This window comes from Leptosomus discolor, chromosome 2 (genome assembly GCF_034619465.1).
Source record: "Leptosomus discolor isolate bLepDis1 chromosome 2, bLepDis1.hap2, whole genome shotgun sequence".
Classification (NCBI taxonomy): Eukaryota; Metazoa; Chordata; class Aves; order Leptosomiformes; family Leptosomidae; genus Leptosomus; species Leptosomus discolor.
The window spans coordinates 101621466-101638834 of NC_141392.1; the positions used below are offsets into that span (position 1 = coordinate 101621466).

General features: G+C 47.3%; 1 protein-coding gene across 1 annotated transcript in view; it reads right to left on the minus strand.

The window, feature by feature from the left end:
- Nucleotides 1-4556, minus strand: part of MCPH1 (microcephalin 1) — a 126606-nt gene extending 122050 nt beyond the window's left edge. The window contains 2 exon segments of the mRNA XM_086461527.1: nucleotides 1373-1464; nucleotides 4538-4556. Of these exon segments, the coding sequence (XP_086317653.1) occupies nucleotides 1373-1464; nucleotides 4538-4556 (111 nt within the window).
- Nucleotides 4557-17369: the final 12813 nt, after the last annotated feature.

The window sequence follows — 17369 nt, forward strand, 5'->3', positions numbered from 1 at the left end:
TCCGACTCCAGATACAATCGCTTACTCACTTACGCTGGCGTCCCCCTCACAGCACGTGTCCTGAGGAGGCAGATGCTTGATATAGCTTTGTCCCTACATTATGGAGAAGCACCACCTTACAACTCCCTCTCCTGTCTCCTCCCTTACCCTGGACGTCCTCTGCTGCTCACCTCACCTTAGCGTGAGATCTCTGAACCAACCATCTAGTGAAAAACTAATTTAGAATTTTCTTTCCTGACAGGGTGAGCCAAGTCAGTTTACTGTCACGTGCTCAGCCCCATAAAAGGGAAGGAAGCGTCTGGAATGCTGAAGGGGCAGGACCACCCCTTTTCAGTCACAGGGATCTGCGAAACAGGCTCATCTGTAGCTTCTGCCTATACCTTTCACCACAGCCACCTACTTTTTGATCGACTGGAGGAATTTTGAAGCCTTACGCTTTGTCATATTTTCTGTGAGAGAAACCTAACATCATCCGAATTCCATGGATCTGATCGTAGAGCAAAAAAGAACAACTATTCCTTACTTGAGTTACTTATTGAGTTGTATTTGCCTTTATAATAAAAACAATTCTTCTACCGTTCTGTCGCGCTTTCCCAGCTAAATTCAAACAGAAAGAGAGGCTTTGGGGAGATTAATTTCCTAAACTACGGTAAGATACACCTGCACACACTCACTTAAAAAGCACGGGGAGTTCACACAAGTGTTATTTAGAGCACGATGTAGGCTGTAAAAAACTCCATTAACCGGTGATAATGTGCAAGAAAGGAAGACGCCAGTTTGACTTTGGTCTCCAATTGAAACTTCACAGCTGGCAATTAAACATATTTTGCACCTACAAGTCAACTGTACTTGATGTGGAAAGAGACATACAAAGACTCTTTGATGTATTTTTACTAGCGCTTTCTGGAGTTGAACCACATTTGCAGGAGAGTGAATGGAAGAATAAAATGTCCTGGTACTCGGGTTAGAAAATATTGTAGTAACAACAGAGCAGCTGCCTAGAAGTTAAAGGAAACAAAAGAACATAAGGTGTACACTTCTCAATCACGGGTATTCAACAATCACATTTGGTTTGCCCACAGTATTGGCAAGCCCAACGCTTCACCACAAAAGCAGGCCATTGTATGAATATACAAAGATGCTTATCGATATAGGGAGGCTTTAAATGCATTTCCCATCTGTCACGAGTCAGAATCTTAGAGCACATTCGTCTGTTCTCAGATCTGTGATTATCCTCCTTCCCTCCCTCCTTTTAAGGGAGGGAATTCATCCCTCCCTCACACTATAGAGAAAAACATGACAAGCAGAACAAGCAAGCTAGTTTGCAGCTAAGAGCTCTCCTACTCTATTTATTTCAAACTAGTTTCCTTACTTTTGCTCCCATACCAAGGAGTTGCTGTTCAAAGGTTCTGGAGTAGTTTTCTCTTCTGTTAGAAGACCAAACGTCTACAAATGCGGAAATACCTGGATCGGAAGAGAGAACACAACAAACAGCTAGTGAAATACGTACTATGGTAAAACTAGCTAAACTGTCTTTCCAACAAAATGTTGCTTTTAGGCACATTGCATTCAGTAGCAAATACAGCTTTTAATAAACTGCATATTAGGTATTAGCAGCAGAATGTTCTTTTCAGAGTATTTCTGTCCCTCAAATTAGTTGTAATAGAACAAACTTAAGACATTTGACACCAGTTACACAACTTTTCACTTGGCCTATTTAAAACCCACAACCAGCTTAACAACCACTGCAGTATCTTTATATGACTGCTTACCCATACCATTATTTATTCAGGGCTAATCACCAAAAATTTTAAGACAAGCTGATGGAACACAAGCTACAGAACATGATGAAATAAACAAAATGGAACTATTCCTTCCCCAAACCCCCAGAAAACTCTGCAGAAATATCACTTAACAATTTCCAATCCACTTCAAATCCCACCTTACATGTACTCAGTTTGGGGTAATTCAGTATAAATCACTGGGGCTAATACACTTTCATGTCAGCTGCTTTACGCAACTTTAGGGATAGCCCATTTAAGTAGCTTCCTTTATCAACCAGATTAATAACCTCTTCAAGGAATGACATCAGCCTTGGATGAGAAAGTCCTTAAACAAACCAACCCAGATATAGAGACACTGCTGTCCTAAAAGCGGATTCTTTACCCGCTGTGCAGTAAGCCAATTCCACACACTCGGGAGAGATACTGCTTCTATTCAGGCCTGGCTGCGGGTGGAATCAATCCACAAACCAAGCACACCTAACCTCTAACAGCTACTGACTACACTGGACACACAATACATAATAAACAGGTTCTCATGCATAAACACGTTAATCCCCATAACTCATTATCATCTCTCCACCTTCATCCCGTTATGCGCAGTAGGTTCTTGAATTGAGTCCAAGGGCTGCTCCGCGACCACCCACAGAGCCCAGACTCCAAAGGGGAGACCCTCCAACGTCCTTGAGTCAAGGACTTTGGCTCAAACTATACTTTGGTCACGATTCAAAGGCTGTTCACAAAGAGTTGGAGTAACAAAGCCTATCTCCCAGACATCCTTAATCAACAACATATTATCTTGGCTCTTAGCCGTGATCGGACCACCGGTTAATGAACACCTCCGGTCTATGTGATTTGAGACTTTACAAGGTATCTTAACACACAACTGATTGCTACACGTAATCGTGGTCGAGGCTTGATGGGCGCATGCTTGCGGGTCTCACACGGTCTCTGGTGGTCATTCAGGGGTCCCGACCACTCCTCGAATTGACCACGTATGGTCAAGAGTCTTTTCAGGAGGTATGGTCTGCCAAGCCTCTGTCACCTTTGCACTAACTATACACGATTTGAACATTCAAGCTAAATCTCTTTAGCCGTATCCCTGCCTACAAACTAAATTTCCATTACAACAACGGGGAGGGATTAGCAAATGAAACTTTTACTTAGGACAGGCACTAGAGTGACCTACAGCTCCATGGGCCATGCCAATTTCCCATTTTGAGTGATGAATCAGGAAAGTTCCAGAAAATCGGAGGAATGCCAGTTCACCAAAAACAACTTTACACAAATTGCAGGCCAGACAACACTCAGAACTCATGAATAAAACTGAAAGTGTCAATTTAAAAGGGTCATCCATGGCAAACAGTGCTTAATTATCTCAGTTGCTACTTCCGATTCACTATTATGTAGCATCACTTGTCTTCTTTCTAAACGAAAAACAGAATAACACCCCGACAGCAGATGTACTTTTATAAAGATTAACACATTTTTGTAACTGCTAGAAATACAGAACATAAAATACCCCCGCAGCCAAACCACAAGGAAAAACCTTTTTATCAGTACTACGACTTCAGATACACATGGGAACTTTGTACAAGTCTACTCCAACGTGCTTTTAATTGTGTTCCTTCTACTACTGGACCGGGGCAGCTTTTGCCAGAACTGCTTTTTTTCTTGATTGCTCTACTGTGAAAAACATTGCACTGGCATTTGAAAAAAACAATACCTTCTTCTTACATCAAACATTTTAGACCCTTCACAGCTCTAATTCTCCTACAAAACTAGGCTGGAGCATTTCAGTGAAGGTCAAACTAGGAACTTAAGAGGAACATCACTGCAAAGCTGCATGCACCTGCAGTAAGGACCAAAGCTGTATTTTACAACAATTAGGCAATTTTAGCTTATCAAACATACTCCAACAAAGACAAGGCCCTTGGTAGTTTTCATACAGCTGACGGAGAGGAAAACGAGGGAGGCTTTGGAGCTCTTGGGAACTAGAGGAGCTCTGAGTGGAGCTTAGTTCTTGTAAAGAGCCACTTATGCTGTAAGGTCTCGGAGAAGGCGGGGAAAAATAAGAACGAGAGGGCAACCAAGCCACGACTGACCACGAAGAGCACCTGGGCGGGCACCGATGCGTGGCGGCAGAGGGGGCCGGTGGCAGCGCCGGCCAGAGCCGTTCCGGGGCCGCCGCAAGGGGCGCTCGCGCGCTCCCTCCCCTGCCCGCCCCGGCCGGGCCTGCCGCCGGGCAGAGTCCGCGCCCCACCGGGGCAGGCGCGGCCCCGTTTCGGGCGGACTGGCGGTTAGTCAGAGCAGCCCCGCAGCGAAGCCCTCTCCGTCCCGCCTCGCCCCGCGGGAGGGCTGCCCACCCGCGGAGGGAGCCGCGCCACGCCGCCGACCCGAAGACTGACCCGGCCCGAGGGCTGAGCCCCATCCCGGACGCGGCCGGGCCGCCTCCGGGGAGCGGAGCGGGCCGGGCGGGAAGTCAGGCGGGCGGCGACCGCGAGCCGGAGCCCCCGCAGCCGCCCCTCCCCCGCCAGGCCCGGCCGCTGTCCGCCGGCAGCCCCGCCGGGAAGCACCGGAGAAAGGGCCGCAGGGAGAGGGGGGCCGGGGCAGCGCTGTGACGGGGCCCGCTCCAGCGCGGCGGCTCCCCGCCGCTGTGACGGGGCCCGCTCCAGCCCGGCGGCTCCCCGCCGCCGCGCCGGGAGAAGCGCGGCCCGGCCGCCGGCCCTGCCACCGCGCGGCGCGCGAGCCGGTACCTTCCAGGACGGGCTCCATGCGCGGCGCCGCGCGGCACCCGCCGGCTCCGGGACCCGCCACCGTTCAAACCCGCCTGCGCGCTGCGCTGCCTTGCGCCCGGCCGCCGCCGCGCCTGCGCGTTGCGCCCGGCCGCCGCCGGCGGAGGTGCGGGGCCCGCCCGCCCGCGGGCTGTTGCGCGGAGGTTGCGCGGCCGTGGCGGGCGGGGGGAGGCCGCGGGCAGGGCCTGCCCGGGGCCGGCGGCGGAGCGGCGGCGGTGCCGTGCCCGCGGGAGCCGGGGCTACGCGGCGGTTTTGGCGTCCTGAGGCCCGTTTTAGAAATCGGCGCGCGCTGCCCCGCCGGCTGCAGCCGAGCGTAGCGCCGGGGGGTCTCGGGACAGCCGAGTGGTGCTGCAAACGGGGTTTGGGCGCGCCGAACGTTAAGGGAGTTTCCCGCGTTTGTGTTCACCGTGAGGAGGCTCCCCTGAAGAATTATACTCTATAGGAAGGTGCATCAGAGAACCGGGGTCCTCTGGACTCTGGTGGCTCCAACTGCAGCCAAAAAAGGACGAGGGAAAGCCCAGCAATGGGGATTAGCCAAGGGGCGCGGCCAGGCCGTATCGGCTGAAGCATCCAAACTTACTTGAGGGCAACTGTGCAATTGACTATAAGCTCACCCTGTCGTGAAATGGCTTTGGGGCTGGAAGGCTGAGGGGTAGCAAATGCGATACCAGAGGGAAGTAAGAGGGAGAACACCTGGTGTCTTCCCCAGGAAAAACTGATAAATTTGATAATAAAATAATGGAATTAGGGAGTGCAAGGAACTTTACAGTGAGAAAGAAGGAGCACATCTTTTTTGAAGGAAAATGATGCTGCACAGCTTTATTATGCACCTCACGCAGCCCTGGAGCAGAGACATTGCTACAGGGTTGTATAAATCGGTGCTGTCCTGAAATCTTCCGTGTGCAATCCTCGGTTCTTCACCTGAGAAATAACGCAGCAGAGATGGAAAAACGATAGTGATGCGAAACAAGGATAGTGCGTGATTTCCATATGAGAAGTAGCTATTTAGGCAAAGACTTGTCAGCCTGGCAAAGGAACAGCGTAAGTTGGAGGTGGTAGAGGTCTGTCAAATCAGGAGCGCGTGGAGAAGGTGAAGGCGGAGTGGTGCGTTCCCAACGAGAACTAGCGGGCACCAAAGGAAACAAGCAGGTGGGGTCTTCTCAGAAGAGATGTCTCCACATCGTGCCTCAGCAGGCTGTGGAAGTATGTTCAGAGTGCTGGCAAACCATGTGGCTTCTAGAAGAAAATTCGTGACATCCATCTTAGGATGCTCAAAAATGTACAAATCCACCTTCACCTCAGTAAAGCCCTGACTTGCAGATTGCTGGACTCTGAGAAGGTATAGTGGACACTTCGGGGTTTCCTTTTCTGTCATTCTTTCTTCAGTTCTCACCCACTGGAGAGACAGTGCTGACCTAAAAAGGCTTTGGTGTGCTCCATTATGCACGTTCTTGCTTTCATGGACAGGCTCAAAACTTAAATCTTGACCCCTAGGGGTCTGCCAAGCAGATGGCTATACCAATGCTCTTTAAGATACCTTAGTCTAGTAAATAATGGTTTAGCATCGATACAGTTTGTTTCATTTCCAGGGCATTAACGTGAGCCTAGATCTATGGCATGCCTTTATTTTAGTTTATATTATGAGTATTTTAGTATATATTATGTAGAGTATTAGTATATATTAGTAAAAGAAGCAAAGAAAAAAATTGGGTTTTTTTTTTAATAGCCGTTGTGAGCAATATCGGGAAAAATGTTGCATAAGCTTGTCAGATGCATGTGTATTTGTCATTGTCAAAAACCTTTACTGATAGTCTCAGTCCTTATTTGCGTTTGATGGAATGTGGAAAAAAATTATGAGGGACATTTATTTCTTGTCACGAAGAAAGTGTCATATCATGGATCATGAATTCTTACACAATTGTTAAATGTTCTCATCGGTGAGATGACTTTGTTCATTTTCCAATCCTGACATTCGTGATCAAGAAAATGACATGAAGAAAGTATGAGACCTTGTCCAGGAAGGGAAAAAGCAGTTAATTTTTTTCTTTATCTCAGGCAGTGACACCAGTTTTATGTTCTCTTTCTACCCTGCAATTTAAGAAATCACCCCTTTTAGATCCACAGCTGATCTGCTGACACAGCACTAGCTTTATTTTGAGTTTGTGAAACACTGATAATGGGATAGAGACCTACCCTCGTTAAGTTTTAACTCACCCGTAAGACAATGTCTGTCACATACTGGGACCCCAAAGGCCTATCACGGAGGAAAAACACAGCACCATGCTGAAAAATAACAGCCCGTCATGTAACTGAGAGCATGACTGAACAACACGCTAATAAGTTGTTCATGCTGGTGCGAAAGGTTTATGCATCTGCCCTCCAAAGAGTTTTTGCTGCCTGCAGTTCAGGCTATGAGTGCAGCTGCGAAGGGGTGGGAAAGGCAGTTTATCTGACCTCTGTGCTAAAATTCTGTGCTGAAGGTTTGTGATTTTCCCAAGCAATGCAGAACTGGACTACGGACCCCAGGCTGCTTGCTTTTCATACAGCTCTTTGTGGAGATGCGGATGGAAGATGGCATTAAGGATGAGTATCCAAAATGCTTCATGATCCTATTCTCACTTGGCAAAGCAGCCCAAAAGACACTGTTTAAAAACACTGTCCCGTTGCGTGTGCTCAGGCAGGTCTTGGTGCTGCACGTGAGAGCAATTGAAGAGGCTTCCATCGCCTGCTGTGAGCTCCACAGTTTATGTGAGTCTCGGGAAAAGTGATGGTAGGGTAAATTTGGAGTCAGGCTGTGAACTGAGGCGGGGAAGGCACTCATTCACCTTTGCTGCAGCTGACTCAGCTCGTGAAGCAGTGCACATTGCAAAGAGAACAACGGTACATGTGAACGTCTTCTGTCTCCCTGACGTGAATGACCCAAGCTCATCTTAAGGTATCTAAAATGCTCTACTTGCCAACTAGGCCATCTAACATGTATTAAGGATGAAGTGATGCACACAGGAAAGGAGCCCTCTGTTAATGTCTCTTCAGGAACAGACAGCAAAACAAGGAACACTACTACGCTTGTAACTAAGGTTTGCCCACGACCTGTCAGCAGATCTTGTCTCCTAACTTAAGGAGGGTGCAGTAGAGTTCAGGTTCAGAGAGGTGTGACTGGTGTGATCAAAGGTTTGCAATAGATTCTGTATGATTAGATGGGCCTCAAAATGGACTGGAAAAGAGTCAGCTGAAAGGGGGGGGGGGGGAATATAAAGAGGGGCCTGCAGAATGATGAGTGGCCTGGAGAGGGTGATTGGGGAGAGGCTGTTCACTCTGACTTTCCAATAAAGAATCACAGAATCACAGAATGGTTTGGGTTGAAGGGACCCTAAAGATTGTCTAGTTCCAGCCCCTCTGCCATGGGCAGGGACACCTTCCACTAGACCCAGTTGCTCAAAGCCCCATCCAGCCTGGCCTTGAACACTTCCGCGGAGGGGGCAGCCACAGCTGCTCTGGGCGACCTGTGCCAGTGTCCCACCACCCTCGCTCTACAGAATTTCTTCCTAATAGCTAGTCTCAATCTCCCCTCTCTCAGTTTGAAACCATTACCCCTCGTCCTATCACTACAGTCCCTGATAAAGGGTCCCTCCCCGCCTTTCCTGTAGGCCCCCTTCAGGTACTGGAAGGCCGCTCTAAGGTCTCCCCAGAGCCTTCTCCAGGCTGAACAACCCCAACTGTCTCTCAGCCTGTCCTCATATCCCAGCCCCCTGATTGTCTTCATGGCCCTCCCCTGGACCTGCTCAAGCAGGTCCATGTCCTTCTTATGCTGGGGGCCCCAGAGCTGAACACAGTACTCCAGGTGGGGTGTCAGGAGAGCAGGGGGCATCGAAAGATATCAGCAGAAGGCAGGTTCATAGCAAACAGGAAACGTCGTTTTTTCCACACAAGAGGAACTTAAACTGTGGAACTCCTGACAGCCGGATGCTGTGGATGACAGAAGTGGTCACAGAATTCAGATGGAGGCTGGAAGGAGACTATACTGGGGGCTACTAAATGTATGACAACTATGCCTAGTTCAGGAAAACCTGAAACCATAAATAGGTTGAGACTACCTGAGAGAGGTTACTGGGCTAGGTAAGCTCTGACCCAGAATACATGGTTTTATGTTTCTTAAGTTCCAATTTGTGAGAGCCTTGATGCTATGAGAAAGGAATCCATTAAGTTTGTGAATGACTCCAACTGGGGGGTGGGGTCAGTATTCCTGAGTGTAAGACTGCCATTCAGAGGGACTTGAATGGGCCAATGGGAACCTCATTAGATTCCACAAGGGTATATCCAAAGTCCTACACCTGGGCAGGAAGGACCTCTGGCAGCCATGCAGTCTGGTTTGGGTTTTTCCTGTACAAGACAGACATGGGTAAACTGGAGCGAGTTCAGTGAAGGGCCATCAGGATGGCTGGAGCATGTGTCCTTTGAGGAGAGACTGAGGGAGCTGGACAGCCAAACACTGGAGCAGGTCGCCCAGAGAGGCCGTGGAATACCAGTTCTTTGAGGTTTTCGAGAGCCGAGTGCACAAAGACCCAAGCAAGCATTGTCTCAGTTCAGTGTGCATCTGACGAGACAAACTGCCGAGATCCCTTCCAACTGGATTTCTTCTCTAATTCTCTGAATTTTCAGCTAGGTCACCTCCCTGAACTAGGTCACTGCATGACTTCAGAGCAACAGTGCCTGCATGAAGCAGGGGCCTGGGCCACGTGATTGAGGAAGGGGCTGAATCACATCTGCCTTGGACCAGTGAAAGCTGCTGTGGAAGTGCACCCTCACAGCAGTCCATGGCATCTTTCACCTCATGCTGTCGATCAGGCCAGCGTTCTGAAAGTGGGACAAAACCACCTGTAACCTGATTGTTTAGAGAGTAGGTCCGCTGCCTCCCTGGGGCCCGGGTTAAGGATGTGACAAGAGAACTTCCCACCCTGGTATGGCCCGTGGATTATTATCCCATACTGATTTTTCATGTAGGCAGTGGTGAAGTTGCAAAAAGAAGTCCAAGGGCAATCAGGAGAGACTTCAGGGCTTTAGGACAACTGGTTAAGGGATCAGAGCAGTAGTGTTCTCCTCTATCCTTCCAGTTGCAGGGAATGATGAAGGAAGAAACAGGAAGAGCCAGCAGATCAATACCTGGCTCGGAGCCTGGTGTCGCCAGCAGGATTCTGAGTGTTTTGGTGATGGGTCAGTCTACACGACACCAGGCCTGCTGGCAACAGATGGGCTACACCTGTCTCAAAGGGGGAAAAGAATCTTGGCGTAGGAGTTAGCAGGGGTCATTGAAAGAGCTTTAAACTAGATTTGAAGGGGGAAAGGGGTAAAACCAGGCTCTCTAGAGATAAGCCTGGGGGCGTGATACCACTGTTTGAGGGATGATGTGCTAGCGAGGCCTACGACATGCTGAGTACACTGGAGCGCATTTGAAATGTCTTTATACTGATGCGCGCAGCGTGAGGAATAAGCAAGAGGAGTCAGAAGCTTTGGCCCGGTCCCAGAGCTATTACGTCATTGGCTTAAGCGGAACCTTGTGGGATGAGTCCCGTGCTGGGGTGCTGTGATGATGGGTGGTTATAGGCTCTTCAGGAGGGATAGGCAGGGCAGGCAAGGCAAGGGAGTGGTGCCGTATGTAAGAGAGGGGTAGGACTGCATGGTGCTTCCAGTTGGCGACGACACAGTTCAGAGCCTTTGGGTAAGGATGAAGGGGAAAGCAAATAAAGTGGATGTTGTTGTGGGAGTCTACTATCGACCGCTCAGCCAGGGAGACGACACCGATGAAGTATTCTACAAGGAGTTGAGGGATATATCTAGATCAACTGCCTGTGTCCTTATGGGTGATTTTATCTTCTCAGGCATCAACTGGGAATATCATACAGCAGACAGAAACAGGTCTAGGAAATTTCTGAAGCACGTTGAAGATAACTTCTTGGTGCAGATACTAAAGGAGCTGTCTAGGAAAGGTGGCCTCCTAGATTTGTTGTTTGTAAACAGAAGGGGACTCGTGAGTGAAGTGGTAATTGGTGTCTGTGTTGGTGACAGTGACAACGAAGTACTTGAGTTTCAAATCGTTGGCAATAGGATTCTGGTTGTCAACTGCTTAACCAACTTAACCAACTTAATTTCCTTTTATGATAGGATTATCCATCTAGTTGAGCAGGGGAAGCCAGTGGATGTAGTGATTTTGGATTTTAGCAAAGCTTCTGATACTGATACCAGAAGATATCCTTCTGGATAAAATGCCCAGCACACAGCTAGACAAGTCCGTAATACGTTGGGTAAGCAATTGACCGATGAGTCGGGCTCGAAGAGTTCTAGTAAATGGGGTTATATCAGGCTGGCAGCCAGTCACCAGTGGGGTTCCCCAGGGCTCAATTTTAGGGCCAATGCTCTTTAAAGCTTTTATAAATGATCTGGATGCAAGAATGGAATGTACATTAAGTAAGTTTGCCGATGATACTAAACTAGGAGGAGCTGTGGACTGTGTTGAGGGCATAGCAGGCTTACAGAGAGATCTCCAAATTTGGTCTCCAGATTGGAAAGACTTGGATTGGATGGATGGACCACTCGGTGGATAAGGAATTGGCTGGAAGGTCACACTGAAAGGGTTGCGATCAATGGCTCAATGTCTGAGTGGAGACCAGTGGCAAGTGGTGTTCCTCAGGGATTGGCCCTGGGACCAGTGGTATTTAACATCTTTGTTGGATGGACAGTGGCATCGAGTGCACCCTCAGCAAGTTTGACGACGACACCAAGTTGTGTGGCGAGGTCGACGCTCTGGAGGGATGGGATGCCATCCAGAGGGACCTTGACAGGCTGGAGAGGTGGGCCCAGGCCAACCTCATGAAGTTTAACAAGGCCAAGTGTAAGGTCCTGCACCTGGGTGAGGGCACTCCCAAGCTCAGATACAGGCTGGGCGATGAGTGGATTGACAGCAATCCTGGGGAGAAGGACTTGGGCGTGCTGGTGGGTGATAGGATGAACATGAGCCAACAGTGTGTGCTTGCAGCCCAGAAAGCCAACTGTAACCTGGGCTGCATCAAGAGAAGTATGGCCAGCAGGTCGAGGGAGGTGATTCTGCCCCTCTACTTTGCCCTCGTGAGACCCCACCTGGAATACTGCGTCCAGGTCTGGAGCCCTCAACCCAAGAAGGACATGGAGTTGTTGGATCAAGTCCAGGGGAGAGCCACCAAGATGGTCAGAAGGTTGGAACACCTTTCGTACAAGGACAGGCTGAGAGAGTTGGGCTTGTTCAGCATGGAAAAGAGAAGGCTTGTAGTGAGTCACACAATTTTCAGGCAGTACATCCATGATAAAATATATCTGAAGGTGAAACAGTCTTAAGAAATTATCCCTTCCATACGCACACAGTTATGCTATTGGCTTTGTGTTTGCTGTCCCCTCTTAGTGGCAGTAGGCCGTTAGATGTTCATGATGCATTGCTGGCTGCGTTCAGGTTAAAGGTAATGGCTTCTCCTCCAAGACCCATTTTTTGGAACAATGTTACTTCATTTTAGTGATCTGATTCAGCAAGTAGGAGAGTGCAGAAGGCAGCTCTTGCAGATGAGAAACCTCTTAAGTGTCCTTCATCGTTAAAGACAGCATATTATGAACAACCCCGTCATTTTTGACAGCTGTGTTATGCATGGCCTCTGTTTGCATTATTCAGTGGTGCTTCTTGCTTTTTCCAGATTGTGACCCTACGTTGTACGAGAGCAGCCCTGCCCAGAAGGACTTGGGGGTGCTGGTGGATGAAAAGCTGGACACGAGCCAGCAACATGCGCTGGCAGCCCAGAAGCCAACCCTATCCTGGGCTGCCTCAAAAGAAGTGTGTCCAGCAGGTCGAGGGAGGTGATTCTGACCCTCTGCTCTGCTCTGGTGAGACCCCGCCTGGAGTGCTGTGTCCAGCTCTGGAGTCCTCAGCACAAAAAAGACATGGAGCTGTTAGAGTGAGTCCAGTGGAGAGCCGCAAAAACGATCAGGGGGCTGCAGCACCTCCCCTCTGAGAACAGGCTGAGAGAGTTGGGTGTGTTCAGCCTGAGGAAGAGAAGGCTCCGGGGAGACCTTATAGCAGCCTTTCAGTACTTAAAGGGGGCCTAAAAGAAAGATGGGGCAATCCTTTTAACAGGATCTGTTGCGATAGGACGAGGAGTAATAGTTTCAAAATAGAAGAGGGTACATTTCAGCTAGGTGTAAGGAAGGGATTTTTTCCAATGAGGGTGGTGGAGCACTGGAACAGGCTGCCCAGAGAGGCGTCCCATCCTTGGAAACGTTCAAGGAGAGGTTGGACGGGGCTCTGAGCAACCTGATCCAGCTAAAGATGGCCCTGCTCACTACAGGGCAGTTGGACTAGATGGCCTTTAGAGGTCCCTTCCAACCCAAACTATTCTATGATTCTATGATATGGCATGTATTGCTGCCAAAGTTATGTTTGATTGATGAAGACAGGAAATGTACATATTTTGGGGGGAAAAAGCAAAAAATCAAGAAAGACACTTCTTCTAGTAAAATAAGGATATTGAGTTTTAGAAAATTATATCCATCACATCACAAGAAAGAAGCACACCAGAAGATGGTCTTTACATGAATCGAAGCTGATCAGTGCTTCTGGTTACAAAGAGAAAGCCAGGAGCATCATTAATCTGAAATGCTGCAGGGAAAGCAGTTTCTTCATTTTTTAAAACTACTCTTACATAACTTTTCAATCTCAGTTGAGTTTCAGACGTCACCTAGAAACTAAAAAGGAAACATAGCTAGCAATTGTTGCAGTCGTAGGAACATTGCTCTTGCTCTCCTGCTCTGCAAGCAGGCTATCTGACCAACAGAGATAAAGACATTATTTACTAAATTCAAGGGTAACCAGAGTGATTCATAGATAATGACCAAGGGGTTTCATTTCTGAATATAAACAGGTACCGGCAAGGTAGTGTGAGGGGAGTTCATGTAAACGTTTTTACTTTTTACCATAAGAAACCTGCAATGATATATTTTCAAGATGAAGGAGATGCATCTGTTTTCTCAGTCTGATTTAATCATTCCTACTTCCCTGTAGCATAGGAATGCTATAAGAATTAATTAGTTAATGTTTGTTCATGCTTTTTTCCTAGGTGCGCTTATGGTTTCAACTCAAGTTTCATTGTTTCAAGAGGCTGTAATTTATTGTGATAAAATGGTGCAGCTCTGCTGGTTTGACCAGGAGGTCAGTCTGAACGTGGAGTAAACAGGATGGAGTTGTACATACTCTTTAAGGAGAGAGCGCCTTCTCTCCCATCAACAGTATTTGCACCAGAGAAAGAGGAAGCAGAGAGGGCAAGATGGTTTCAGAGAAATGAGAGAGTAGCAGGGAAGGAACGTGGCTGACGTCCAGGTGAGATTGTTAGTGAGGAAGCATGTCTTTGGCAATGACTGTTGGCTACTACACTTGTTCACAAACATTTAAAAAAAAAAAAATCTTTAGGGGAAAAAGGAATGTTACTAGAATCATCAGCCATGTAGTACACTTACCAAACTGGCCCACTGTGTTAGCAAAGCAAAACCACTACTTAGTGACTGCGTGAGCTCTCATCTAAATTCCTATTAGACAAAGGAGAGAAAACAGGACTTTCCTCAGTACTGGAAATGAAAAGTGTTAAATTGCATGTGCTAATACTTCCTGGCACCACAAATGGTCCTTGATGCTTCCTGCCCACCAGCAACACCACCTCTCTCTCTCACCTGAAAGATGTTAGTCTCTGCTCACCGTAGCAGCTGCTTTAGGTCTAAACTGAATCTTACTTTAAACAAACATTGTAGCAGTAAGCCAAGCTGACAGAGGATTTGTACCCCCACCCAACCCAGAAATCAACCAAACATTGTAGTGTTGCTCCTAACAGAGTGGAGCTGACTATATTCCCGATTGCCAGAATGCTGAGTATACTTTCCTTTGACACACTGTCATAACACCTCCCTTGCTACTCCTTTGACCTCGCCATTGTCCTGCCTTTTCCCTCTTGAAAAACAAATGAAAAGAAAGAAGCCCAGAAATGTCACTTTGGACCAGGAACAGCGGCTGCAGCAGCACCAGTTCCTCTGCAGATTCGTGCCTCTTGGTTCTTGGCCGGGAACTTCCTGGGGCGTTGAAAGAGGAAGGTGTGGGAGGGAGGAGGTCAGTTCTAGAGCATTGATTCTCCTTGCCCAGGCTGCTTCTGTGGATCCAAGAGTAAACAGCAGCTTGCAGCAGTCTGCGTGATGTGAACAACTGGTGAGACGCCTGTGGCAAGTTTACCCAGAGCTTAGGTGGAAAATTGGAGTCCTAGGCACAGCTCAACGCCAGGCCTTTCTGTTCTCTCATAGTTCTTCTGGAGTGACGGCTCTCCTCCTCAAAACAAATGCAACCCTGGTGCCATGGTATGAACCTGCTGCCCACAGAGTGGGGTGGAATATTTTTCTAGTACCCGTGGCATTTCTGAGTGCTTGAGGTGTCTGTACTGTAGTCTTCTCTTGCCTGCAACAAGGTTGAAATTCATTCCCCAACTCATCTGTAGAGTGGAATTAACACCCCATTGGAGATGCATGGGACAATTCTTACCTTTCACTGTGAATAACATCTGGGAGTCGGGTAAAATGAGACATGACCGTGCTGGAGTTTTCTTCTCTGTAGACAGAGCCCTCCTGGGGCTCAGATTCTTTCTCAGCTTTCCCCAGTCTCCCAAATGGCCTCTTTTTTTTCACATTCTGACACAATGTGGTCAGTGTGGTTGGTGAAAGGCAGCAGCATCTGCGATAGTGAGGTGATTCAACTAATTGGTGTAGGTTAGACAAAAAGGGGTTGAAAAAGCAATAGGAAGGCCTTGCTGCATCTTACAGATATCTGTGGAAGAGTTTGCTTGTACAAGGACATCCCACTCCTTCGGGTTTAAGTCAGATGTTCAAAGGACTTGCTGCATGGATGCAGAAAGCACACAGTGATCTGGGGCACCATGGCTGGGCTGATCATCAAAAGCAACTTAGCAAAGTGTTGGCTAACATTCTAGATCTTCCCAAGAAGCAGAGAATCAGAACCATTTTTGGTTTTATTTAGATGGTCTCTGTTCCTACAGAGACTGTTACGATCTATGCCTTCGCCGGGCACAGTACAGCTGTTATCTTGGAGATTTGCCAGTGACTTTGCTTTAATATTCTGACACACTGTTCCACTTCCAGTGGGGGTAGCTGACCGACACAGATATTGAAGTATTTCCTCTTGTTTATTTTTCTGGCTCTTTTCGACTAATTCAGGGTCACCAGGCTTTGATTTAAGAAGAATAGTAGGTGTTGGCACAATGGTCCTAGTACCGTTCTATAAAATGGATTGGATATTTTGACTTTCCGAAGCGTGAAATTACCAGCTCTTCTAGATTGGTGTTTATTATTATTATTGGGGGGTTTTATTTATTTTAATTTGTATTTATCTGACAGGTCAGGATAATTTTCGGGATCCATATTATGAAAGTTCAGCAGAGTTCCAGGATCCTACCAGAAAATGGGATGCCATCTGCTGTTTCAAAGGATTTTTTTCGTTCAGCCTCTGCCGTCTCTCTAGCTTAGTGGTTTCTAGAGAAACAAAGCCGAAGAAGGGCAGCATTCCTACCGTTAGCAGGAGTTCATGAAAATACATTTTGGTGATTTTAACTTCAAATGTTCTTTTCCAATATTAGAATGCTTTAGCTCATTTCATATTCAACCTTGACCTCCTTAGGAGTCATGGAAAGCTGCTTCTAACCGTTCTTTCAAATAATTGAATCTGTAGCATCCACCTGTTTCCCAGGGTACCAACTTTTATAAAGTGAATTATATAACAAGTTAAGACAAACTTCTACCTTGAATGACTTAGTGTGTTGTTTCTCAAGCTCCTTAGTCCCTTTTCTTCTTCGGTCAATTAATATTTCTTTACAAGCTCTACCATAGCTCTGAAGACAGATAAAAATGGGCTTTGTGCTTGTCCTTGCTGTCCCGTAGCAACTCCCTCATGAAGTCTATAGACCTGTGCACAATTCTCCACCTTTGGTTTACTTGTATTCTGTTGTCTCTGAGAACAGGTCAATAGATAGCTGGTTTTATTCATCCCAGTCCAACGGCTGAGCCTGTTTAATTTGTAACTTGCAGATGGTTTTGTTTTAAAAGCCAAGGGCAAAGAAGTCTGCCTGTGACAAGATAGTTTTTCTTCTGTGTATTACAGTCTTTTTGGATTTCTTAAATTAATGTCTAGAATAGAGTGTAGGTCTCCAGGTGCCTTCGGATATGCAGCTGTAGGAGGTTTTTCAGGATGAAGGTAATTTTCACTTGGGAAACTGTAAAAATGATACAATGACCTCCTTAGTTCTCCTGCCAGACTCTTTTATAGGCAGACTTATATAGGTCTCTTCAGGTACTACGTTTCTGCCAAGTGCTTTTTTTCCTCTGGTACTGGTACGTATACTGCATGGAAGCGTGCTGACAAACTGCAGGTAATCATAGGTAAGATTACCTGTTTTAATTTTTTAGTGGATATTCTGCAGTATTAGTCTGCGGGTGAGCAAAGATCCTGACTCTGCACTTTTCTGCAGTCTGCGTAAAATACCTATGGTGTATTCAATAAGGAGAATGCCGCTAAAATGAGGACTAAAAATCCTGATAGTGTTGCCCCAAACACTGTAAAAAAACCACCACAGTTACATTTAAAAGTGAAAAACCTAAATCCACCTGAGTGATAGGTGTTTTCTTTAGGAAAGGCTGAAGAGCCATGGGGTTGTATCCCACATTAGCAAGCTGTATC